Genomic DNA, 25211 nt, shown 5'->3' with positions numbered 1-25211 from the left:
GTCTAACTCAGTGTAAATTGAAATTACTGAAGTGTCATTTGTTTTAGGGCTGTTAGTTAGTTTCAGTATTTTTAGTAAGACTTGGAGATCACAGGATCAATGATGTCTACAAGAGAATGTAAAAGTTCCTTTCATTGTTGATGTAATTGTTACAGTTTTCTGTAGTAACTTAGGTAAATCTGTTCCCTAGTTCTGAGATAATCACATGTAAGAAAACATTGGATAATCTTAACTACTTCTATGTAACTAAATGACTTAAATGTGTTGATTTTTGTTTCTTTCCATGGTAATATGAAGTCAATCACTTTGGTATAAAAAAATTATGTCGAGGCTTTTCTTTCCAGAATGGAATTATCACCGGCGTTTATCCTGCTAGCCCATCTAGCTGGCTTATTGTAGTTGTGGGTGTGATGTCAACCATGTATGCCAAAATTGATCCTTCATTAGGAATAATAGCCAGGATCAACCGAACACTTGATACAACGTAAGTAGACTGAAAGGTGACTGTTACTCTGAAAGGAAATCAGTTTTATTGCAGGTACTCTTAAAACTATTCCTGTTGAAATATATCAGTTTTGGAACACTACATTTGTGACATGATAAGCCAGATAAACGGATGTATGAGGGTATTAAATAGGGAGGTTGTTGTCCCAGTATTGCTACATAATTTTCTGGGTATTTGGGAAGCACATTTGGGAATTTTTATGGCCTTTGATGTTGCTGCATGAAAAGGTTTTTGGAAAGAAATTTTTGAGAGCAGGATAAGCAGGCATAAAACTTGTCTAAGTCCTGTCCCTGCTACTATTAGGCTTAGGTTTGCAATACCAGCTTCTCTTTGGAATCTAAATGGACACTAACTGGCATATGCTGGCTTTTGTTTTAAATAGTGGCTATATGTCAAACCAAACACAGAATATTGTGAGTGGAGTACTTTTTGGCACAGGGCTTTGGGTTGCCCTTATCGTCACAATGCGCTACTCCCTGAAAATGCTGCTCTCCTACCATGGTTGGATGTTCTCTGAACATGGCAAACTTTCTGCTGGCACCAAGTTTTGGATGGTAAGGATATGTTGGTTTCATTTCATCTTCTGACTGATTAGTCAGTCTGACTGATTCAAAGCCTTAAAATAAAATTTTGTAGTTTTATTCTTTTCTTGTATTTTTTTGTGTCATGGGACAGGAGGCTGTTAGGTAGCTACTTCTACTGTCACCCTTCTGTTGCTGTAATGAAATTATTCATCATGGCCTGCTAGAAGGAAAAGTAAACACTCCAAGAATAACTTCAGATGTGCCAATGCCTTGGTCCTGTGTGACTCAATACCTGCCTTTTCTCTATGTGCAAGTACAGCTTAAAGAACTTTGGCTGCAGCACCAAAGAATCTTATCCTCAGAGAAAGTGTTCCCCTAATTCTTTGTTGTAATATTAGGATTTCTAGTCATCCATTATAAAATTATTCTTCTGCTTGAAGAAAATATTGTTGAATGTCTTTTCAACTGATTCATTGGTATGCCTCCAAAATGAGTTGGGGAAGAAGTATAAGGTGTAGGTAGCATGTTATGTAGCTTTCATATAAGGGTAAAGTGAGATTGTGGTGCTTTGGAAAAGGATTCTTAAAGGATATGATAGGTATAAAGTGAGGAAATGTAGGTGTCAGTGCTGCAAGAGATGAAGTGGAGTTTTGCTACTTGAACTTGGTTGTTTCATCTCACTTCTGCCTGTATTGTGGTAGAAATAGCTTATTTTCTGTACCGTGATAAAATTAGTCTCTGTGGCCTCAAAAATTAGCGTGTTAAACTAAGTGCAGGTCATGATTTACTGTAGGAGATATTCAAGGACAAGTATCCAGGATGGTGTACACTTTAAATAGAGTTTAATGTTTGTCTGTTACAAATGAAATTTCTAATTGATGGTTTCTCCTGGAAGCGGTATCAGCCTCATGGCTCAAATTGGTACAGTCCAGAGGCTCTGAATGGTAAGGCTTTCTGTCAGTTGCTTGGAGCTGTAGCTGCCTTGGTTTTCAGCATGTCCTACCAGATAGATACTTCAAAGCTCTTAATATTGCCTTACCAACCTTAAAACAGTATGAACTGTAATGCTACTTACCATGCTTTGTTGCATATTGTATTTATCAATTTTTGTCCATCATATATGTTGCATATGTATTTTGTTGTGCATTGTATATGTTTTAAAAATGCAGAATACTGAAGATGTATGTATGTCCAACAATGTCTCATCTATACTTACTATGAAGGTCTATTTAACTAGACCCAGCAAAAGAGAAGTCTGGCTTCACTAGTGAAACCGCTCCAACTACTTTAGCTTTCTAGATTTTTATAATACTGTTTTCTCTTCAAATGATCATGCAGATCAAAAACCTGAACTCTAATTTCAGTCACAGTACAAAGTGATTTTTCAGCCTGGTTGGAAGTCTAGTGACACTTCTAATCAGCATAGTTCACCTTGTAAAGTCAAATTTCCTGTATCAGTGTTAGGGGAGAAATCCAAATATTAGTTACCGTTTTAAAAAATTAATTTAAAAAGTGGTAATCGTGTGTGAACAGATGCAACATATGTTAGAATGACATTATTTGCTGTGTCTGCATATGAAATCAGAAATGTAATGAAATGTGTGTTTCTGTCAGAGCACTTTGTTGGTCTCAAGGTATTATAAATTCTCTATTACAAGTTTTTTAAGAGATAAATGCTGTGAAATGTGTTTGCTGGTTTTTGTCAGTTGAGCAGTCACTCTCTTAAAATACTTTTAGCCTTTTCTGGCTTAAGAGTTTTGGAATAAAATTGTCTCCAAGTATGAAATTAGATTTCCAGATGAAAAACTGAGCTTTTTCTTTCCCACTTGTTTCCAAAATTTTCTTGTCCTGAAGCACAGCTGGATTTCATTTGGCAGATCTCTGTGGTGCATCCCATGTACACCCGATGGCTCTGATACACATCCATTTGCAGGGAGATCTTTATTGCTAGTAATACTTTTCAATTCTTAGCTGTTTTGTGCTGCCTAAAATTATCTCCTCTAGCTGTGCTGAGCCGGGAAGCTGAGAGGGAGCAAAAGCTCTACATTCTGACAGTTTTGTTAGGAGAAGTTTTCAGAATTTAGTGGTGAAATGACGTTCTCTGTTTTATTCTATCTTGTCTGTCGGCTTATATATACTATCCTGTGTATTGGACCAAGATTACACTGTGACAGTAAAAGTTCCACCAGATTGTTGGTATAACACTTCACTTCACTTTCATGCTGAAATAGGGTGGCAATGTCAAAATCCTTTCATGAGTAGCCTAGAAGTTGCATGGTCTAGAATTTCAGCTTAGTTTGTGCTGCAATTGAAAAGTAATAGTGGACAGAAAAGCTGCTTTTGTTTTCACTCTCCTGTGGAAACAGGAGATTCTGTAATATCTGAAGCTAAGTTCTCTCTGGCTGTTTTGTTTCGTTGCTGGGGTTTTTTTGTAACACAAGCACTGAGTATAACACTGGCATGCTTGCACAATTTGGTATGTTCCAATCATGCAGTAGACAACCTGAGATTGATTCATGCTTGAATTAACTCCATATAACATCAGTTCTGTTATTGATGTTGAGCTGTAACTTTGGAAAACATTAAACCATGATACAAAAGCGTAATTATTATTTTGAAAGATTACTGTGGTTATCTAGAAACGTTACCTGAGTCACAGGCTTGATAATGATTGTGTTTTGAAGCACAATTTAGATACGTTTCTCATATCTACTGTGTAATATAGTAAAAGGTTAGGCAGTAGACGTGGCCTTTTTAATCCTTCCAGAGGGGAATATATGAAGAAAAGAAGTGTAAGTAACTGTATTTATATTGAGATTGAGGTGTGCCCTACATAAGCAGCAATATTGTCTGTGACAGGTTGATGACTGGGAAGTCAGGAATGACCATGCCTCTCTTGCTCTTCCCCTGACATGTTGTTTAACCTTTAGGAAGTTAGTTTCTCCCAAGGCCTTTTTTTACTGGTGGAACAGTGATAAATATGGTAGCTTCCTAAATGTAGTACAGTATAATTTACCAGTGAGAAGGACTGTGAGGTACATTACATATTTACTCTGTCATTTTTCTTTCGTTGAACCTAATAATTTGGTGTGTATATTCTGTTTTTGCTCTTCTTCAGGCCCTTGTAAAACTTTTCTCAGGGCGTAAGCCCATGTTATACAGTTTCCAGACATCTTTACCACGATTGCCAGTTCCAGCTGTTAAAGACACAGTTAACAGGGTATGTACATTCACCAATTTATTTTCTTCAATAATGTAGAATCCATACCTAGATGCCTTTTGGGGTGTTTTTTGCCATGCCTCATGAAAAACTGCGTAGTGATATTAATATGGTGTAACAGATTCAAACTTCTGCATGGAAATTAAAATAAAGGCTGTGACAAACCAGTGAAACTGGTGACAATTTGAAGCCAGTGCGATTCACATAGGATGACATGATGCCTATCGTTGTAAGGCTGTGCCACAGAGTGTGATTTCCAGGGTTTTTGAAGCACACCACTTTTGTTATCCTCCCCAGTTGTACAGCATTACTAAATGTGTGTGTTATAACACAAAACCTTGTATTGAAGTGTGTAAATATGGCAGTATGTCACAGAAACTGAAGGTTTGATTTTTAGAGGAGAAAAAAAAAAATCAGTCTGCTGCTAAAGAAGCAGCATGTCTTACTCTTTGGAGTGGAAAATTTTCAGAGAAGTTACCTCTTCCACTTGTGCTTTGCTGACAAATGTCTTAAAATAATATTTTATCTTTTGAAGTTTGCAGCAGAAGTTTAGAAGAGCATATACTCTTATCTTAAAAACATGGTATTTACAGCGTTATGGATTGATACTGGATAATCTTTTTTTACTGTTAAAGTGCTTTATATAGGACTGGTGAGAAGCTATGTATTAGTTCCTGTACTGATGCTGATTCTTTTCTTGTGTTCTAGTATCTGGAGTCAGTTCGACCACTTATGGATGATGAACAGTTCAAAAGAATGGAGGGTCTTGCCAAAGATTTTGCATTTAATTTGGGGCCAAGGCTTCAGTGGTATTTGAAGCTAAAATCCTGGTGGGCCACTAATTATGTGAGTAGATAAATAGGAGGCTCAGTTGTTCAAATTACATTATTTGTTCTCTGGTGCTTTTTTTTTTTGCTTAAATTCCATTATTTCTTAAATGTAAAAGAAGGAAATTGAAACTGCTTAATATTTTTTTTAACTACATGAGACTTTCTCAATAAATAATTTGTGTGAGTAAATAATAATAATAATAAATAAGTAAATAATTTGTGTGATTTGGTAAACAGTGTGGTGAGCAAAGGTGAATTAAACTTGAAAAAAATGAATCCTTATTTTGCATTTTGTTATTCTGGAGAATTTTGCTCTTAAAATTGTTTTTGGGGGTTGTTTATTTGCTTGTTGAGCTTTATAACTCAATAATGGGCTTGGCTACCCAGGTAGTTTAGAAGAGTGATTTAGAACAATTTTTTAATATAGAGCAGCTAAGGAATATATAAGAAAAACAAAGAACTGTATCAATTGAGTTGTTGGTCTATCTTTTCTTTTTTTTCTTTTTTTTTTCCTTACAAAAAAAAAATCCAATCCTCAATGTCATAGTGAGAACTATAATGTTAATTCCTTCTTGGTATGTTATTTAACATAACATACCTGTACCCCGGTAGCCTCATCTGTCCTGATAAAGGCTGTAAAGCATTCAGGAGACCTGATGCATTTTAAATATTTTGTGGAGCTCATGATTTCTTTGAAACCTTATCAGAGAGATATAGCTGAATTTAATTTGGTTCTCTCACCCTTTTTTCCCTGAAGTCTGATAGAAATTAGCGGGGCGGGGGTTATTGTCTTTTTTAAGTAGGGAGGCAAACCTGCAGTTTCCTTCCCACTTCTGTATGGAATGTTGTCTTGTGGAGCTATTAACACAGAAGACATAAACTGTGGAAATGATGAGATTTTACTGCTCTTGTTTTTCCTTCCTGCTGCAGGTTAGTGATTGGTGGGAAGAATATATCTACCTTAGAGGACGTGGACCAATCATGGTTAACAGTAACTATTTTGCAATGGTAGGTAAATCCTATAAACACCTTATATGCCAAGCACTGTAATGTTTATGGCAGGCATCTTACTTCATGGTGTCTTTCTGCTTAGAAATCCATTGTCACTGAGCATGTAACCTTTGATTGTCTTCTTGTATAACCTGCAGCAGGTGTCTCCAGGAGCCTTCAAGTATGCCACATGCTTGAAGTACTTCAAGTGCACCTGTCTTAACAACCCTAGCACAGCTGCCACTTTGGCAAACTCATGCAGCAATGACTTAAACAGTTTTGTCCCTACTGTAAAAAGCAATCTTCCAAAGCTCCATGTAAAACTGCATGGGTAGCACAGCTGAAGGAGGCGTGTGCTCATATTAGCAAATGTACGTACAGGAAGTAAAATTGTAAAAGGCTGAAAAATAAAAAGGAAAAAATAAAGGAATATGATGGTCTTGGGTCAAGTTTTATGTAGCACTGTCTTTTCTACTCAAATGATTAATAATGATTAAGGAGATTGTGACTGCTGAAGAAAAGTTTCATCAGCTCACTGCACTTGTGCACTTACTAAATTTCAAAGCCTTTTCTACATTGTCCAGAATAAACTTTAAAGAACGTGGATGAGAAGTTCTATCAGGTTTATCTTTCTTTTAATGTAGCCTAGTAATCATTAACTTATGATTCTTATTTGTGTTATAGGACTTCCTTTCTTTATGTCCCACAACCCTGCAGGCAGCTAGAGCTGGTAATGTTATCCATGCCATCCTGCTCTATCGGAAAAAACTGGACAGACAAGAAATCAAGCCAGTATGTATATCAGCTTAAATGGCTTTTGATCCTTTTCCAGCACAATCTGTAAGAAGCTTGCCAGTTTTCAGAATGGGAGAGAAGAGGAATGTCTTATTGTTCTGAATTTTTGTGGTCCAAGTCATCTTGGCTATCACTTGAATTGTATATGGGCAGAAACTACGAACTGTCAAAAATACAGAATGGTATGGATACAATACAGGATGCTTGGGATAAAGGTCTGGAGGCCACTTGACACCAAGACTGAGCCAGTGGGAGATTATAATGATGATATAAATTCTGTGTTGCACTAATTTCTAGGTAGCAAAGATAGGCAAATCCCATTTGAGTTTCTGTACTATGCAATAGCTGTGTATTGTAGTAAACAAATACTGTGGAAACAATTAAGTAGGATTATTTTGAGATCACTGAAGGGATGTGATGAATAGTATGAAACTACAAGTCTGAGAAGTGTGAACTTTTGTTCCTACACAGCCATAAATAGCTTAAAAGAATGAATTAAGGGGTAATGCATGCTGCATGTGCACATTTTGCATCTAGACCATCCATGGAGAACTCTTTGGATTTTAGGTGCTAGCTAGCTTCAGTCTTCCCTCTTGAATGGTGAGCTTTTGGTAGAAGGGGAAAAAAAGGTATTTCTGGAATGTGCATGGGACATTCCATATGTAATTCAAGGAAAGACCATGAACAGGGAGGAAAAAAACTCAACGCTGCATTAATGTGTTATAAATCTTACTATTTTGAAGCCTTTGTTTAGCCAGATCTTGGGGGTTTTTCTTTACCTTTTAATTTTCTAGTTGTATACACAAAATTAGATTTTAATGTACATTTGCTTCACAGATTCTTCTGATGGGATCTACTGTTCCACTCTGCTCAGCTCAGTGGGAAAGGATGTTTAATACTTCCCGTATCCCAGGAGAGGAATCAGGTAAGCAAGGCAGCCAAGGAGAATAAACACCTTGATGGGATTCAGGGCTCAGTGTCTTTTCTACTAGAAATCTGGTTTTCCAGATAAAGATCTGACTGGCACAAGTGTACATCAATACTGTGTTCCAAGACTCAGGATGTAATGGATTGTAATGTAATGTAATGTAGAGTGCCTAGATACTTTTTGTTTTAGGGAGATTTTGAAGCTTTTTTAGTGGTTTTCCTCCGTTACTTAATTTAAAAAAACAACTTCAAGTTAATATCTGCCCTGTTTTTTAATTTATAAATACCCTCTATTTTTCCAAGCCCGAGATAATTTTTTAGGTCTTAATATTAAAAGTGGTATTTTTTTATTGCCTTTTTTATTTTTCCTAAGCTTTGTCACTGTAAATAGAGTCAGATTGCATCTGGAAGAACTTACCCTTTGTAATCAGCAGGTGGAAGAAAACATTGCTATTCATTTCCTTACTCTTTGAGAACTTCACAGCAGATTTTAGTGGAGATTTGTGCTGTTGTGTTTTTCTACAAAAGCTTAAGCTGTATCTAGGCTTCTCTGATCATGTCATATGCTGATGTCAAGCCTCTTAGAACTGATTTACATGTTTACCCAACAGTCCATCATTGTGGCAGCATCACAGTGAAATACAAGCAGGAGTTATTGTTTAGTCACCTCCATTGGGAATGCACGTATGGGCTGCCACTTGAAGACACAATGTTTTTTTTTACTTTCTACGAGGCCTGTAACTCACTCTAATGTTTCAAACTGCCTTCAAACTTGTTACTCCCACTGAACTACAGAGTTCAAAACACAAGAGTTTGTGAACAGACACAAGGATCTTGCCCATTCTTCCCTGCTGGAGGGCTGGTATTTGCTGTAAGGAGATGGATAAGGGGGAGAAGTGGCATTAGGTAGTGGATAAAGCAGTAGGTGCATGTGTTAGATAAAGACTTTGCTCTCAGTTCTGCTGCTGGCCTTTGCTAGATTGTTGAGGAATTTTTTTCCAGCTGTGCCTCAGATGGCTTTATCTGTGAAGTGAAGGAAGGGACATCCCTGGTGTCGTTACTTTGTGTCATAACCAGAAGCTTAAATAGACAAGCAGCTTTTTGAATCTCTATTGGACAGCTTTAGTCTGTGAGCTACTATTACTTACAATACTGCAGTACTTCAAGTACTGAGAGTCCAACCCTTGCCTCTTCCATTATTGTCAATAAAATAAAAGATATAAACAGTTTTCAGTTAGCTTCAGATTTGGTTTTCTTTCAGTCTAAAATGAGTTTTGCCCAGAAGTGTAGAAGTGACTCATTCTAACTAGCACCTGTATACATCCTGTATATCTTAGTGGTTCTCCTCAGTTTCTCCTGTTTAAAGTCTCTCAAATTAAACTACAGTCAATATAATAGTTAACTGTATTTTCCTCCTAAGCTCTTCACATTTCCTATTAGGCTTTTTACATCTTTCTTTGTTGCTGTTTTTCTGAATGAAAAGCAATGGTATCACTGTATATGTCTAAGTGAGTTCCAAAAACATTTTTCACACATTCTTATGAGCAGCTTGACTCCCTGTCCCCTGATTTCAATTACTTTATGTATATTACAGTTCCTAAAGAAAAAAAGGAAAAAAATTGTCTTCATATTAATTGGTGTTAAAATCTTGATGAGCATTGTATCCTGTCACTTGACCAGTTGTTAAATAGTCATGATTGTTGAGAAGACATGCTATGGAGTGAACAACTTCGTCTGTGGTTTGATACAGTGCTTTCATGACTAAATTTAGGCTTATCCCAGTTAAGCCATGTAGATAGCAAAATGAGGAAAAAAATGTGGCTTAGTTTTCTGCTTCACATAACATTATACATTTTGGCCATATATGGAATATTCACTCTGCGTCTGCCAGGACAAATGTAAACAAAAGCCGATGGTATAAATCTGAGTTTCTTTAGACTCTCCATGAGTTGTCTAGCACCTGAATGCGAGCGATTTAAAAGTACCTTCCCTGATACTCATCTAGCATGTTCTTTGCTAACTGCTTCACCACACTACACAACTAGTGCTCATTTTTCAGACATAGAAATACAGATTTCGTTGCTTAATAGTGGCCTCCAGTGCCACCAGTGAACTGGTGGTGCTATATATGCAAATGATTGTCAGATCTGGGTATTTGACTGTTTCATGCGGGAATCTTCATGATGAAATAACATGGGGTACTGAAATAACTCGTAGTGCATGCAATGGGCATCTGATGTTATTTAGTGCATTAGTGTTTTGAGACTTCCGCTTTGTGTTCACGTAAGTGATTACAATTCTAGATACCCTCCAGCATGTGAAAGACAGCAAACACATTGTTGTGTATCACAAGGGCCGTTACTTCAAAGTGTGGCTGTACCATGATGGCAGATTGTTGAGACCCCGAGAAATTGAACAGCAAATACAGAGAATTCTTGATGATGATTCAGAACCTCAGCCTGGTGAAGAGAAGCTTGCGGCTCTTACTGCAGGAGACAGGTATGGTGGTTATTACTTTTTAAATAAGCTTAGTATTTAGAAATCATTGAATATTTGCTTTTGAATTTTAAAATAATCTGCAGTTGTTTATACCTTGGTCACTGATTTTGTATATGGATGATGTGTAACAGTGCTTCAGTTGCTTGTAATTGTGTGTAGTTAAAAAAATTTTGCAGTGGCAGTCGTTTATGTGGATTATTATTTTTACTGTTGTCTTCTTCCTTATAATAGATACTTTCTTTTGTTTTAAATGTAGATGATCTATGCTGTAGCTATTGCACGTGCAGAAATGTTGAATTTCTGAGGATGAAGTTTTGCACATGTGTGTTGATGAGTTGAATTGGTTCTTAGGATTCCACTATACAAGTATTCTCCGAGCTTTTCACAGCTCTCATAGTTTAAATGCAAGGAAAGTAGTTGTGTCAAATTCCGCAAGAGTAGGAGGAATGTCTCACAGTGATTTTAAAGGTAATCATACCTTGTCAAATTTATGTAATCCGGCTATAAACCAAATTTTCTTTTTTACAGAGTACCATGGGCTAAGGCTCGTCAGGCTTATTTTAGCCATGGAAAGAACAAACAGTCCTTAGATGCTGTTGAAAAAGCAGCGTTTTTTGTGACATTGGACGACGTCGAGCAGGGGTACAAGACAGAAGACCCAGTGAGGTCACTGGATGCATATGCAAAATCATTGATACATGGCAGATGTTACGACAGGTGCAGTATTGACACTGTGGAAAATGCCTTCCTTTTTTTTAGAATTTGGCTAATACATATGAATTAATGATGACTTTTAAATTTATAAATTCCACAGAATCACAGAAGGGTTTGGGTTAGAACAGACCTTCATCTCCAACCCCCTTTGCAACAGAAAGGGACAACTTACACTACATCAGATTGCTCAAAGCCCAGTCCAACCTGACCTTGAACATTTGCAATGACAAGGCATCCACAACTTCTCTGGACAATCTGTTCCAGTGTCTCACCAGCCCAGTGTAATAAATATTCCTCCATTATAACACATCTAAATTTATCCTCTTTCAGTTTATGTCTGTTGCCTTGTGTCCTGTCACTGTTAGCCATGATAAAAAGTCTTTCTCAGCTTTTCTTATAAGCCCTCTTTATATATTGAAAGGCTGCAAGAAGGTGTTCCCAGAGCCTTCTCCAGACTGAACAACAAGCCCAGCTCTCACCCTTTCTTCACAGGGGAAGTATTCCAGGACTCTTGCTATTTTTATGACTCTCCTCTGACCCAGTCTAACAGTTCCATGTCCTTCTTATGCTGAGAACCCCAGAGCTGGACACAGCTCTCTAGGCGGGATCTTACCAGAGTGGAGTAAGGAGGAAGAATCCCCTCCCTCACCCTTCTAGCCGGGCTGCTTCTTAAGCAGCCCAGGACATGACTGGCTTTCTGGGCTGCAAGTGCACCTTGCCAGCTCATGATGAATTTTTCATCCCCAAGTCCTTCTCTGCAAAGAAGATGAATCCATTCATCCATCAGTCTGTTGATACTGGGCATCGTCTTGACCCAGATGCAGGGCCGTGTAGTTAGCCTTGTTGAACTTCATGAAGTTCAAGTTTTTGTCTGTTAATTTAAATGTTCTTAAATGAAAAAGTTCTAGTGCATTTGAATGTCAGTTTTAGAGAGAGGGGAAGTTACAATACAAAAATGCTTTTGAAATGTACAAAACCATAAAGAAATCTCGATTTCTTTTGTAGGTGGTTTGATAAGACATTCACTCTTATAATATTCAGAAATGGCAAAATGGGTCTGAATGCAGAGCACTCCTGGGCAGATGCTCCTATTGTTGGACACCTGTGGGAGGTAGGTGTTTGGTACAAAGAGCTAATGCAGAAGATAATGTGATACAATCTTGAAGCAGCCCTGAAGGCCAGCAGCTACTTTCAATCCCTTGCAGTCACATTGCTGATGAGTGAGTAGCAGCTGTGCAATTTGAAAAAGATCCCAAACCCTTGCTTAAGAAGCTGCTGTTTTTTGAAACAGCATTTTTGTGAGGTTAGATGTCTTCACAGAGAAGTCATACAGCTCCCCATCTAACACTATTTTAATGTTTTAAATCCTCAGATTCTTGCCTCTTTGATATGACATTGTATTTTTTGCATGTACGTATTCCTAAAGCTCTTAAGCTTTCTTATGCTGTAAAACCCCATGCTTACTTTCAAAATTTGAAAAATTGTACGCAGCTTAACTTTTCTAAGCATTGTTTGCTAAGATGCAGACTGATATGCTGTTGACGTTATAGCTTGTATTTATTTGCAATGAATGCAGTAAATTCACTTTGTCATGTCTGTTCATCATGTGCTTAGTTTACTTCTTGAAATCTTATTTGATTTTTTTCCTTTTTTGTTTTGAAGCTTAAACCTACGAACAGTTACATGACTCAAATCAATTAAAACTATTTCAAAAGCATTAGTTAATTTTGATTTTGTATGTATTTGTGCAAATGGTATTGAGTCTAACTGGTCCCCCCGAGTAATTTCTAAGTTTTATTATGGAAGTGTTTCCATGTGTATGAGAAAAAAAAAAAAAAAAAAAGCCTCATTGCATTCTCCACCCAGGGAAGAAAAAAGGCCAAACTGATTTGAAAGTGACATGACAATGCAGTGTAGACTATCTCAATGAAAGAGGGATGCTTTTTTTTGCTTTAATGAATTACATGCTTAATTCATATATCTGTACTTAATATTAGTTGATACATTTTCTGCTAAGAGTTAAGATGACTGAAACAAGATTTAATTTTTTAGCAAGTTATCTGTTAGCTCTTTACAGATTGTCTGTTTTTAGAATAGAATGGACTAAAGTTTATTTCATAGTTGTCATGTTCTGACCACTAAGTAAAATGAGAAAATGCAATTAAAATATGAGATTAGAAATAAATCATCAGGCTTTTTCTTTCCAAATTGAGCAAATTTAAATATTTTGATAATTCTTCATGTTTGTACGTGGGCTCGTTGTTCTGGATAATATTTTTTAGCATTGAGGATGGATGCTTCATATCTTGTAAGACTGGGCCTTTTATGTCTGTTCAAGAAGTGTTGTTCATCTTGGAAACATTCTTCTTTCCCACCTAAGAGCTCTAGTGCACATGTAAAATAAGCTGCAATTTTTAAAGGGATACAAATCTTAAAAGTAATTGAGTTCTTGCAAGGATTTGCAAGATTTTTACTCTGAAATAAATTATTCCTTGATAAGTAAGTTTTGACAAGTAATAAACTTGAAGAAATTCTCTAGAATCTAAATTGAACGAAGATTGTGAAGTCCAAGTTAAACGTAAGCTTAGTTTCTTACTTCTACTTAGTTTGAGGTGGGTTTTTTATTAAGTAAGTAGTATCTAACAAAATGCACCAGTGTAATTGAATAAGTGTTTGGTGCACATTCTTCTTGTAAAACTGGGGGCTTCACTTGCAGTTGTGGTTTGGAAATGGATTGTACATTTTATTTGGCTATGTAGTGAAAATAGATTATATTTCTTTCACAATGAAATCCTAATTCCATGGCAATAAGTCATGTGTTGCAATTCTGAAGAAGTATCATTCTTTGCAGAATGTGATGGCAACTGAGTATCTTGAACTGGGCTATTCAGCAGATGGACATTGCAAAGGAGATACCAACCCAAATATTCCTATTCCTACCAAACTTCAATGGGAAATTCCAGAAGAAGTAAGTACATAAGATTTAGTGGTATGAGGCAGAAACTTCTCTTTTCTCCAGTGGTCAAATAATTAATATAATTATTGATAACCCTATAAATCAGCTTTAAATTCCTTTGCGTGCTCTAGGTTGTGTACTTCATGTGTATCCATTACTCAGTTTACTTAGAAAGTCAGGGGGTTTTAAAATCAATCTTTAAAAATTCTGACTGGGAAATGACAATATTTTACTAGAAGCTTTCTTGGTTGGCAGTATGTCAAAAATAAGTGGCCACCTCTTTTGAATAGTGGCTGTATTAAAATAAACTTTTACTTGCTGTGGTTTCATTATTGTTGTCAAAACAAATACTCTTGTCTAATAGTTCCTTTAGAATAGCGCTTTTTTTGTGTTCATAGCTCTGTATACATGCCTAAAAAGATTTGATTTTCTAAGGTTTTTTTTTCCTCAGTTTCTAGAAAAACTGGCACCACCTTTTTAGATTTTAATTTTGAATAAAAAGCTAATGGTTAGTGATGTGTTTAATTAAACATGTATGGGAGCGTGGAAGCCACAGTATTATTGCCATTCTGTAACTGTAGGCCATTCTTTTATATTCACCTGATCTGAACAGTTTTAATGCTGGTGGGTTTTATAAAAGGGTTTTCTTCTGATGTGTACTGGCTTAAAATGTTTTTATTAGCTTTTTGAATTTTAACTTTTGAGCAAAGATATCTTCTTTCTCTAAAGAGAAATTATTTAGGTAATGATGTTTCTGGCATGCATAAAGGCATTTCCTGTTTATCAGTTAAAAATACTTGCAGTTTTTCAGTAGTTTTCTCAAATGCCATGAATGCATGTTTGTATAATACAGGTGTTTGGTTTGTTTTTTTTTTTAAGTGCCAAGAAGTGATTGAGAAGTCTCTGAGCACTGCTGTCGCTCTAGCAGATGATGTGGACTTTCATTCATTTTATTTTGATACTTTTGGGAAAGGACTAATAAAGAAAGTGAAGACCAGCCCTGACGCCTTTGTGCAGCTCGCGCTGCAGCTTGCTCACTATCGGGTAAGAACAGACTGCTGCTGGCTTACAGAACCTCAGTAAGCTGGGTGTAATGGGTGTAATGGGTTTGTGGCTGAAACATGTGACTGTGTAATCTTGCATTGCTTGTACAAGGTTGTTAAAGACATTCGATGCAAATTGATAGCAAACCCTAAGCAGATCACTAGCTGGAAATCAATTCTACAATGGTTCACATATTGGTACATTTCTAAATTTTTTCTCTTCTGCTTAGTTGGTCTGTCCCTAAGGATTTTGTACTAGAAGTAAGATAGGAAGCTTCTAGTAGCTGTGTTTATAATCTAAACAGTGTTAAACTTACCTTTTAGATTAGAGTCACGCATGATGCAGTAGTCATGGATGATCCCTAAGAGGATTAACAGAAATATCTATTTGTATTTTCTTCTGTTAGCTCACCTTTCCTGTAATGTGCTGTCAGAAAAGACCAGTGTAGCAACATTCAGCTTCTCTTATAAACTGAAGAAGATTGATTATGAAATGCAGAGAGTAGTCCTTGCTAGTTTGGTTGTTCTGTTAGTGTTTATCAAATCCTGCTGCTAATCTTATTTTTGCCTTTATTATCTTCAGGTAAGTGGGCTAATGGTGAGCTACTGAAAACTTAAACCTTGAGTTTAATTTGTGGAGTGATTCATAGCCTGTGTGCTTAGCTTGGACTGTTGATTAACAAAGAGGGGCCAAGTCTGTCTAAACCTTAAAGTTCTTATTTTTCCCTTTTCCAAGGATATGGGAAAGTTTTCTTTAACATATGAAGCGTCCATGACACGCTTGTTCCGAGAAGGCAGGACCGAAACGGTTCGTTCGTGCACTGTTGAGTCCTGTCGTTTTGTTCAAGCCATGGAAGACCCAACAGAAAGTGTAAGTTCATGGAGTTGGTGCCTTATACAATCAGGAGAGTGGGTTTGGTTTGGGTATTAGGAAGAAATCCTTCTCTGTGTGGGTGGTGATGCACTGGAACAGGTTTCCCAGAGAAGTTGTGGATGCCCCATCGCTGGCAGTGTTCAAAGCCAGGCCAAATGGAGCTCTGAGCAACCTGTTCTAGTAGATGTCCTTGCCCATGGCAGGGAGGTTGGAATGAGATGATCTAGAAGGTCCCTTCCAACCCAGCCAGCCTATGATTCACTCATAATTCATAAGGCACATGAGTTACCACTGGACAACCATGTAAATCCCCAAATAGTTTTTAAGTATTTAGAGTGATGCTTTTTTTCTGAGGAAGGAAGAGCTGCATAAGGTAATTACCCACATTTTCTGTCAATAAAGCAGAAATTCTGGGCCATACCAAAAAAGAAAGGCAGAACTTAACTAAATATACTCTTATTTGCCTGTTTCTGAACTCAGGAAACTGTGATTACTTGTGAAATTTTTGTGATTTGTAAAACTCGAGCGTAGATTTGTAGAACAACTAATTTCCAGTTAAGCTTTCCTTTTTGACAGGGAAGCAAGAGTAATTCACAGGAAGGAAGTAGTTGGTCTTATATGTTGATTTTGATGACCAGCGTTAATGGACCTCTGTACCTTTGGTGTTGGCAGTTTGTCTTCTAAAATAGCTCTGGCAGTTAGAGCTTTTTTTAAATCATGTTGAGGTTTGCTCCCTATAATTCTTTTAAGACCAGTATCAATAGAAACTATAAATAATGTAGTATTGTGTTTGATTGTAGGGTTAGATAACATTTAAAATACAAATTAGTTTTCATTATGCAGTTTACAGCAGGTAATAGCTGACACTTGCTAATACCTAAAGTTAAATACCTGAGGTTGAAAAGCTGGAGGATACTATTTGAGGTCACTTGTCTTGTACTTGACCTTTAAGTGCTCAAGGCTTGAGAGTCATTGCTGTAACTTAGTTTTTGCACCTCATCCTTAATGCAGTTCACTTAACTGAGTTTTGTTTATCTTTTTTTATTTGTTAGACTGAAAATACACTGAAGTTCTTTCGGCAGGCAGCTGACAAACATCAGCACTTGTATCGCCTTGCCATGACTGGGGCTGGCATTGACCGCCACCTCTTCTGCCTTTATGTCGTGTCCAAGTACCTCGCTGTAGATTCTCCTTTCCTCAAGGAAGTAGGTGGCTTTTATTGATAACTCTTCATTACCATAAGTAGTCCTTGGGTTAGTTAGTGTTTTGTGGTATCTGCTCTTGTACAACTCTGATTTTCCTAAGAAAAAAGGTAAAATTTCAGCCGGTTAAGATCTGCTGATAAATTGTTAAGTTAGTTTCATTTTCCTTTATGTATGCATTTATTGATAGACCTAGAAGAATGCTTTCAATGGACTTGTTAGCAAAATACTTGTTACTTAGAATTCCAAGAAATATATAGTCAGTATTGAAAGCAAAACTTTTGCTTGTGGGTTTTGCATATTTTCAAGGAAGTACAACAGAAGCTGTGTGATTTCTCTTTGAATTTTCTTGTGAAACTGGCCAATTCAATTACTTTTAAGTTACTAAGAGTTAAAGGAGCTGGATATGATATTAATATCATTGTTTCTTACTTTGACAAATTACTAATTAAACTGGATTTTAAAGCTGGGTTTTATAAAAATAATTACGCTGCACTTGTTCATTTTTTCAGATTAATAAAAAAAATGTGTTCCACCTTGCCTCAAAATTAAGCTCTCGCATTTTTCTGCTTGATTACCTAAATGTGGCTAAGTCAAGAATGAAACAACTTTCTACAGTCTCCACAAATTTTCAACATGTGTTGTTAGAGATTGTGCAAGTTTCTAACTTGATGTAGGATCTTCCTGGGATTTGAATATGGCTAATAATGGTCTTGTTAAAACAAGACCTTTTGTGTATAAGTTACATGGCTTAGACCAGAGAATATTGTTTGAAGTAGCATTTCTATTGAAATTCTATTTTATTCTCTTTGAGGAATTAACTTCTTCATATGTTAATGGTTTCCGTATCAGGACAAGTTTAACTGTTTCATTTAAGCTTCTTAATTTTTCATTCCATTGAAATGGGAGTTATCCTTAATATTGCTTTATAAAGTGTTTTCTAACAATTTATAAAGCAATATTACACTTGTTATAGCACTTGTTATCTTGTTATCTTGACTAGTTTTTGAGAAAGTTGCATGTTCTTAAACAGTGTTTTCTATTTGTTTGCATCTCTTTCATATCTAATAAAGGTTTTGTCAGAACCTTGGAGGCTGTCAACAAGTCAGACACCACAGCAGTACATTGATCTGAAGAAGAACCCGGAAATGTTAGCCTCTGGTGGAGGGTTTGGGCCGGTATGTTTCCTAAAAACAAGTACCCACTAAAAAGAGTTTTATTTTCAAGACACCTGTCAAAAAATTTCAGATCTGTCATCCCTCATTGTTGCATATCAAAGGTGCAGTTCATGCTTTTAATTGCATGTGTTTAATACTTTCCTGTGATGTGGCTGTGCTCTGAAAAATCTACAAGATTATCCCACTACAAGAATAGATTATTATTATTAAGGAAATATACAGTTATGAAATGTGGTACAGGGCTACATGGCAAAAGGATCTGATGAAATTTGGGTTCTTATCACATTGCCTGTGCCCAGATCTTCTGTACATCAGGCTGATATTACAGTAATAGTCACCTTATTACTTAAACTAGATTTTAAGGTTGGGATTTGTAAAAGTATTTACACTTGACTTGTTCTTTATATTTCCTGCTTGATTGATAAATGTGTTCATACATTCCTCCAGATTAAGCTGCTTACATTGTTCTGCTTGCCCCTCCTAAGTGTGAAAAATGGCCAGGTCAAAAATACAGCCGTGTTCTATGACTTCTGTAGACTTCCAAGAAACCAGTGTATTGTTAGAGGTTTGACAAGCTGCTTACTTGCTGCCATATTTTATTGATATTTAATCTTGGCCACTGATAAGAATATTGGTGTCAACAAGACCTCTTAAGCAGCCTTTATGGGGCTCTTATACTAGATTAATCTGTTTTCAGAAAATGTTTCTATTGAAGGAACAATGAGAGGCATCACAGGACTGCTCTTTGCCCCCCAGAAGTTAGGGTAACAAGTCCAGTGTATTTTAGCTGGTTTGTCAAGCTGGAAGATGGGGGGTGGAAGGTGGGGTGTGTTAAATTGTTGTTGTTTATTTACTCATGTTTCTGATACAGCCTTCAGTAGTTTTTGAAGTTGAAATGAATTTGACTTGCAGTATCAAGGAGGCCTAGCTATGGCCATACTGCTCATTCTTGAGAAACTGGCTTCCTCAAGCAGATTATGAAGTCAGCATTCCAAATGCCCAAAAGGCAATAGAAAAGGGTTTTAGCTGCAAGAATTTATAGCACTCTTTTCCTTTTTTTTTTTGTTTTGTGTGGGTTTTTTTTTGTTTGTTTGTTTGTTTTGTTTACAAAAATTGTGCTTTGGTTTGCTTAATTAGCCCAGAGATTCAGTACATCAGCTTTCCATGCATGTGGTTTTTTGTTGGTTTTGAAGGGGCTTTTTAAGCATTTATTAGAGTTTATCTCTGTAGCAGTGGGAAGAGTTGAGAAGACTGTTTGAGAAGACTTAACAGCAGTGGTGACAAAGAGATGGAAGGTTGTGGTCCTTTGAGTTAGGAAAGACATAGAGAGGGGTGACATCAGGATGATCTGTGTTTACCAGGCTTAGTTTGAATATAACATCAGACTGAAATTTGGGACAGTCATTGCTACTAATGTTGAAATTGGACCAGACCTCTGCTCGTGGTACAGGTGTTCAGAATCACATGTTTGCTGTAGAGTCAGAAGCAAATACAAGGCTTTTACACTGTGCTTGTTTACATCTGCAGAATGATCCCAGGAGACTGATTGTTTAGGTATACAAATTAACTATTTTATTCCTTGCTGCTTAAACACCAAAGCTGTGTAGCTGCTTAGAACCAGGCCTTGATAAGGGAAGCTGTTTGAATAAGTATTTTATTTTAAACTATTAAAGCTGGGAAATATTACAAATATTCAGCAAATGGTTATTCCATGCACTTCAGATGAACTATTCCTTAAGTGGAGCCAATATTCAGAAAATATGTATTAAATGTAGAAGCTGAAGTTTTACTTGAGGAAATTGCAACTGATTTTAAAAACTGTAGCAACTTCTTAATTGTGGATAAGTTGACTGAGAATGAAGGAGAAAGAAGTTTAAAATGTTTTTCTCTTCCTTCTTCCCCTAGGTGGCTGATGATGGTTATGGTGTTTCTTACATAATCTTGGGTGAAAATTTCATTCATTTCCATATCTCCAGCAAAATATCTTGTTCTGAGACGGTAAGAGTCAGTCCTTTCCTATAGTTTAATAAATCTGTTCTGCTGGGTGCTTATAGAGTTGTTCTACTCATTGTCTAAAATATATAGTAGAACTTGCAACCTACTGTTATAAGGTGTATTTTTCTTTCTCAATATATGGTGTTTTGCTGGAGTTTTTTTGTCTCCAGTTGTATAAATTTAATTGTTTCACGAACCAAGGGTACCATATTCCATTTCACTTACACTTTCAAGCATAAAGAAAACATTTGGCCCAGGATCATCTTTACGCATGTGTAGTTCCCTGCAACTCATGTGAAATGACCACATGTGTCCCCTAAACAGAAAGATGGGCATATCTTGGTTTTTCTTATTACAGTTTTGATTGGTTTGTCTCAGGCTACAGCTGTAAAGACAAAATAAAATGTATGCTATCTATTTAAGCCTTCCTGGTTTAAATAATACTGAACTAAGCTGACCCATAAATTACAATCCGTGCTTAAGAAACATAACTAATCAAAAATTTATTAAAATAACACCCATTATTAGAGTATAGTAGATGTCATATGTTGAATATCCTGCTGTTGTGGAGGTCTGCTTTGAGTTCAATTAATCCTTGCCCTTTATATTGTTATGGCCTTCCTAAATATACCGAGTTCGTTCAGGATTACATAGCTGACCTAGTTTTCCTCTTTTGACCTTGTCCAGGAGATCATGGTGCTTGTAGTTAATCTTTAAAGATTAGGAAATACAACTTTGTTTTTTTAATAGTTGAAATTGTTCTTAAGATGCCTGTTAGCTTGTACTTTAAATTTCGCTCTGTTCTTTTTACTTATTAGTCGAGTCAAAAGTCCATACAGAAAAGGCAGTATTTTATGTGTGTGGCCTTGATATTGATAGGGTCATTGTAGTAGATCCCTGTAATGCAGCTAATAATTTACGTTTGGAATCTGAATTTCTTTCTTGTACCATTCACCTAGTACTTAGAATAAACAGAACAAGTGTCTGTTTTGTTTACACTTAGAAAGTTGTTATTTTCATTTTCAATACTTTTTTCAATGGCAAATGATTCACCATTTCTGATAGGAACTCGAATAAAAATAATTTTTCTGCTCTTTCAATATTTCTTGGTCATTACTCATACACTCACTGAACATTCCCTTGTTTTATGAAAATGAGCTTTTGCAAAATTTTGTTGGAAAAGCAGTATCAAAACCCAGCAATTTTAGAGCAGCAGAAAGCTATGCATGCATCTGATTTTAAAAGGATATGGTCTCATCTGTGACTGTAAGAAAGTAAATGCATAATGAAGAACTCATTGGTCAGTGACAGCATGAACCTGCATTAATCTGTATAGTGTTAAAATTTATGTTATAAAAATCCCCATTCTATGGTAAAATACATGCTTGAATTCCATAAGCTCCAAAACTACAAAATATTACAAAGTTTTTCCTTTTGCCTGAAAAACAACTGTTGATGGACAGTACAAGTATTTGGTTTTTGTTTGTTTGTTTTTAAAGGATTCTCATCGTTTTGGAAAGAACATCCAGAAAGCAATGGTTGACATCATGGGTTTATTTAACCTTAGTAAAAACTGTACAAAGTGATCTGCTTTCTTGGTGCCAAGCAAACTCCTCGTGGTGGGATGAGAACTCTTCTGCACAGGGAACAAGAGCAAGGTTTGTCGAAGAGTAGCTGGAGAAGAAACTGAGTCATCACCTTCTTGATCACCTATTAAAGCCTTAGCAGTATATTAAATGTGTCTTTTTTTGTTGTGGTTTTTGGAGGTTTTTTTTGTCAGTAGTATGGAAGAGCTTATTTCTACAAAGGATGACTTTTAAAATTTTCTGTGTTTCTAGGGAGGAAGCATAGTATCATTGCATGAAGTCATGTATATTCTAACTTCTGCAGTTTTCTCTTAATTTGCATACACTTTCTCTCTCTCTTTTTTTTTTTTTTTACTTTAAATTAATTTACTTGTTTCCAGAATCAAAGGGATAAAACACACCGGCTTAAATACTAGAAAAAGTTAGATTTGCTATGTATTAATAGCAGAATATTCTTCAATGTATCTGCTGCTTTATGTAAATGAGTGACAAACTTGTGGCCATTTGCCTTCCTTGGTTTCTTTTTAGAGGTAAATTGTGTAAAATATACCAAAAGATCCCTGCTGTAACCTACCTTAACACACTAAGTTGTAGAAATTTTATGGTTTTTGCAAAGAAGGAAAAAAAAAAAAAGAAACCCAACCACTGGATAGTACAAAGTGTCCCCTCATTAGAAAGTATCACATTTTTCTTACTGCTTACAAGACTGTTCATGACGTTGATTTTATTTCTGTATAAATAAATGGACCTGTGTGCTTGTTCATGCAAGTGCCTTAGAAAAACAAAGATCCTTAGCCCAGGAGAAAGGCACATGCTGGCAGTTGTTTCAGTGGTAAGAGGTAAAGCTGTAGTAATGCAGACCGGGTTTTCAAATTACAAAATAGGATGAAGTGGCATAAGCAGATGTGAATATGTTGCCAATAGTGCAGTCAGGTTTGAAGCTCTAATGAAATGCTCTAAAGTTCTAATGAATTGCTTAAATAGCAAAGGTCGGTCCTTGGGAAGGGCAGGACTTTGTTTGGAATTAACAGATATTCACACGTTTGCTTTGGTGAATGGAATTGGTGTCACTCGGGTTTCTGGGTGCTGGGAAATGTTAATTGAGTTGGATGCAGCGTGGTGGAAAGTCTGCAAAGCAAGGCTGCCTGTGTAGGCTGATGGATTGCAGTTTGCCTGCTTTCAGCCTGGAAGGACCACTACTGCACTGCCAGCCATCTACATGAGAAGGGCAAACTGCTGAAGCCATGGGAAATAGCTCCAGAGTGAGAAAATCATGGCCTTCTCAACCCCCTCCTGGGAGATGCTCTTGCTCAAGCAGTTTCTAGAGGATACCAGTAGGGAGGGGAAAGCTTTTGCACTCGAAAAGGAACATGATGTTTCCAAGTGCAGAAATAAAATGGCTGCTACCAAATGGAGTAATTTTTGCATGATGCTTCTCTGCCCTGGGCTTTATAGGTGTGGTACCTTTCTTACATCCTGCAGTGCAGTAAAGTGTACTCGTTAGCACAACCATTTTTTTTGTTATGATTATTTTATATAAGGTACATGATGGTTACTAATACAGTGCATGATGCTCCCGAGCTCTGCTGAGTTTGAAAGACCCTTGGGGTGGATATAAAGCTTCTCATTAGACTTCAAAAGTTTCTGGCCAGTATTTCTAACTTTCTCTTTGTGTTTATTTTTACTCTGATTTTTAGCTATTAAAACACCCCTGTGTATGTATGCTTGGAGTGGGAACCCTCAAAAATCCAAGATGCATACTTAAGCGACTGCTTGCTTACATAAATGTGGGAATCCTCACAGGAACTGATTAAAGACACTCATTATTTGATTAGGGTACAATGTGTGGGAAAGGACACTTTGAAATAAGCCTTACTGCATCTGGCAGGCCTGGCACTTATCAAGCTACTGCAACAAATTTGTAGTGATCTATTTTTGGAGATGCAGAAATAATGCACTGGGGTTTCTGGGGGTTGTTTTTGGTGTTGGTTTTGTTTTGTTTTTTTTTAATTGACCACTGACCAGTCTGTGTTTAAATTAACATAAGGGCATATTAACTTGCAGGATTTTCTTTAAAAAAAAGGTTTAGATTTGACTCTCAGGTCTTAAGTGTTTCTAGTCTGATTTTAATTAGTGCAATTTTGCATTCTTGGAGAGTAAGTATGATTGGCACAGAAAGCTGTTTTTTATTGTAAATGTTTAAAATGTTTTGTGGTGTTAAATGTATCTTCTTAAATTTTGGAATAGATGTAGTTCCTAAACAGATGATATTTTATTTCTTTTTCTTTAAGATGTCAGCAGCATGTAAATAAGATATGCTTTTTGGATGTAAATCTTAGAAATCCACATGAATGTAGGTTATTAATAAATAATTTAAATCTTGATGTTCAATATTGTGTACATACAGTAAAACTGCTTGGGTTTTTCTTTTTTTTTGCTCAAAGCCATAGGAATGTAACTGAAATTACCTAGATTTGAATGAACCTTCTAGTACAGTGTATTTTATTGTAAAGTTAAATGTTCATATTCCAGTAAAACCACTAATTTGATACTAAAACCTTGAATCATTGATTCTCAATTAGTGATTCAGGAGACCAAACTTTTAGGGATGAGGAGGTGGCTAAAAGTCAGGTTGGATGATAATAATTTTTTTCTTTTTATTAAATAGCAGCGTGGAATGGGTGGAATATACCTCGAATCAGCATTTTGCAAATTCATTTTTTCAGCTATTTCATGGCAGAAGTTAGGAAAGCATGAAGTCCATTTACAGGGTACCATTGTTCAGGATTAATACCGTTTCCACCTGAATATTCTTTTGAGGCTTGAGACTTTTGAGGGACTAGGGAAGTATCTGTGCCTGACCTTGAAAATCGTGGTTCTAATTCAGCCTTTGTACCAATTGTTTTCTCATGTAAAATGTATTAATTTAAGGTAGCAGATTTTTTTTAATCTTGTTTAGTTGCTTTACATCTGTTGTCAGTTATTTACATCCAACACTTTGTCTCTATTTTCTACTTCCTTCTGTGACTTGAAAAAGTGAAATAAAATTTCACAATTACCACTACTTAGAAGAATGTTTAATATCTTTTGTATCTTCTTCCCAGCTGCCTTGCTGTAAGTCTCTTGAAATTCAGGACTTGTGAAACCATTGCTGTTAAATCCACTTAGGAACAGTAGCAGTGAACAATTCAGTTTGTTTTAGCAGTGATTTAAACATGTCTTCTAGTTAATAGGGAATGTGTTAATGAACAATTAAAACTAAAAGGAATTAAATCTCCCAAAAGAAGCTGAAGGTATGTATTCACCCTTTGCTGCCATCAAACAGTGTTCACTTTCCTTTTTTCTGTAGTGATGTCACACAAAAATTTCAGTT

General features: G+C 36.3%; 1 protein-coding gene across 3 annotated transcripts in view; it reads left to right on the top strand.

Annotated features, from left to right (window-relative positions):
- The window catches only part of CPT1A (carnitine palmitoyltransferase 1A), a 39144-nt gene extending 14242 nt beyond the window's left edge, over positions 1-24902 (top strand). For 2 of the 3 annotated variants that reach the window (XM_005522385.3, XM_014252059.2), the window contains exons 4-20: positions 345-484; positions 888-1059; positions 4148-4249; positions 4958-5095; positions 6010-6087; positions 6754-6861; positions 7702-7789; positions 10095-10290; positions 10819-11007; positions 12010-12115; positions 13856-13972; positions 14840-15004; positions 15740-15874; positions 16930-17082; positions 18153-18257; positions 20163-20255; positions 21752-24902. In XM_005522385.3, coding sequence (XP_005522442.1) covers positions 345-484; positions 888-1059; positions 4148-4249; positions 4958-5095; positions 6010-6087; positions 6754-6861; positions 7702-7789; positions 10095-10290; positions 10819-11007; positions 12010-12115; positions 13856-13972; positions 14840-15004; positions 15740-15874; positions 16930-17082; positions 18153-18257; positions 20163-20255; positions 21752-21838 — 2172 coding nt within the window. In that variant the 3' untranslated portion in view covers positions 21839-24902. Of the gene's footprint in view, positions 1-344; positions 485-887; positions 1060-1927; positions 1974-4147; positions 4250-4957; positions 5096-6009; positions 6088-6753; positions 6862-7701; positions 7790-10094; positions 10291-10818; positions 11008-12009; positions 12116-13855; positions 13973-14839; positions 15005-15739; positions 15875-16929; positions 17083-18152; positions 18258-20162; positions 20256-21751 lie in introns of those variants that run through there. The other variant, XM_014252060.2, reaches the window with a different exon arrangement.
- Positions 24903-25211: the final 309 nt, after the last annotated feature.

Source organism: Pseudopodoces humilis, chromosome 7 (assembly GCF_049639895.1).
Source record: "Pseudopodoces humilis isolate 2021_Gansu_Grassland_sample_001 chromosome 7, ASM4963989v1, whole genome shotgun sequence".
NCBI classification, from domain to species: Eukaryota; Metazoa; Chordata; class Aves; order Passeriformes; family Paridae; genus Pseudopodoces; species Pseudopodoces humilis.
Note: the sequence above shows the minus strand (reverse complement) of the source record. Positions and strands in the feature narration are given on the sequence as shown.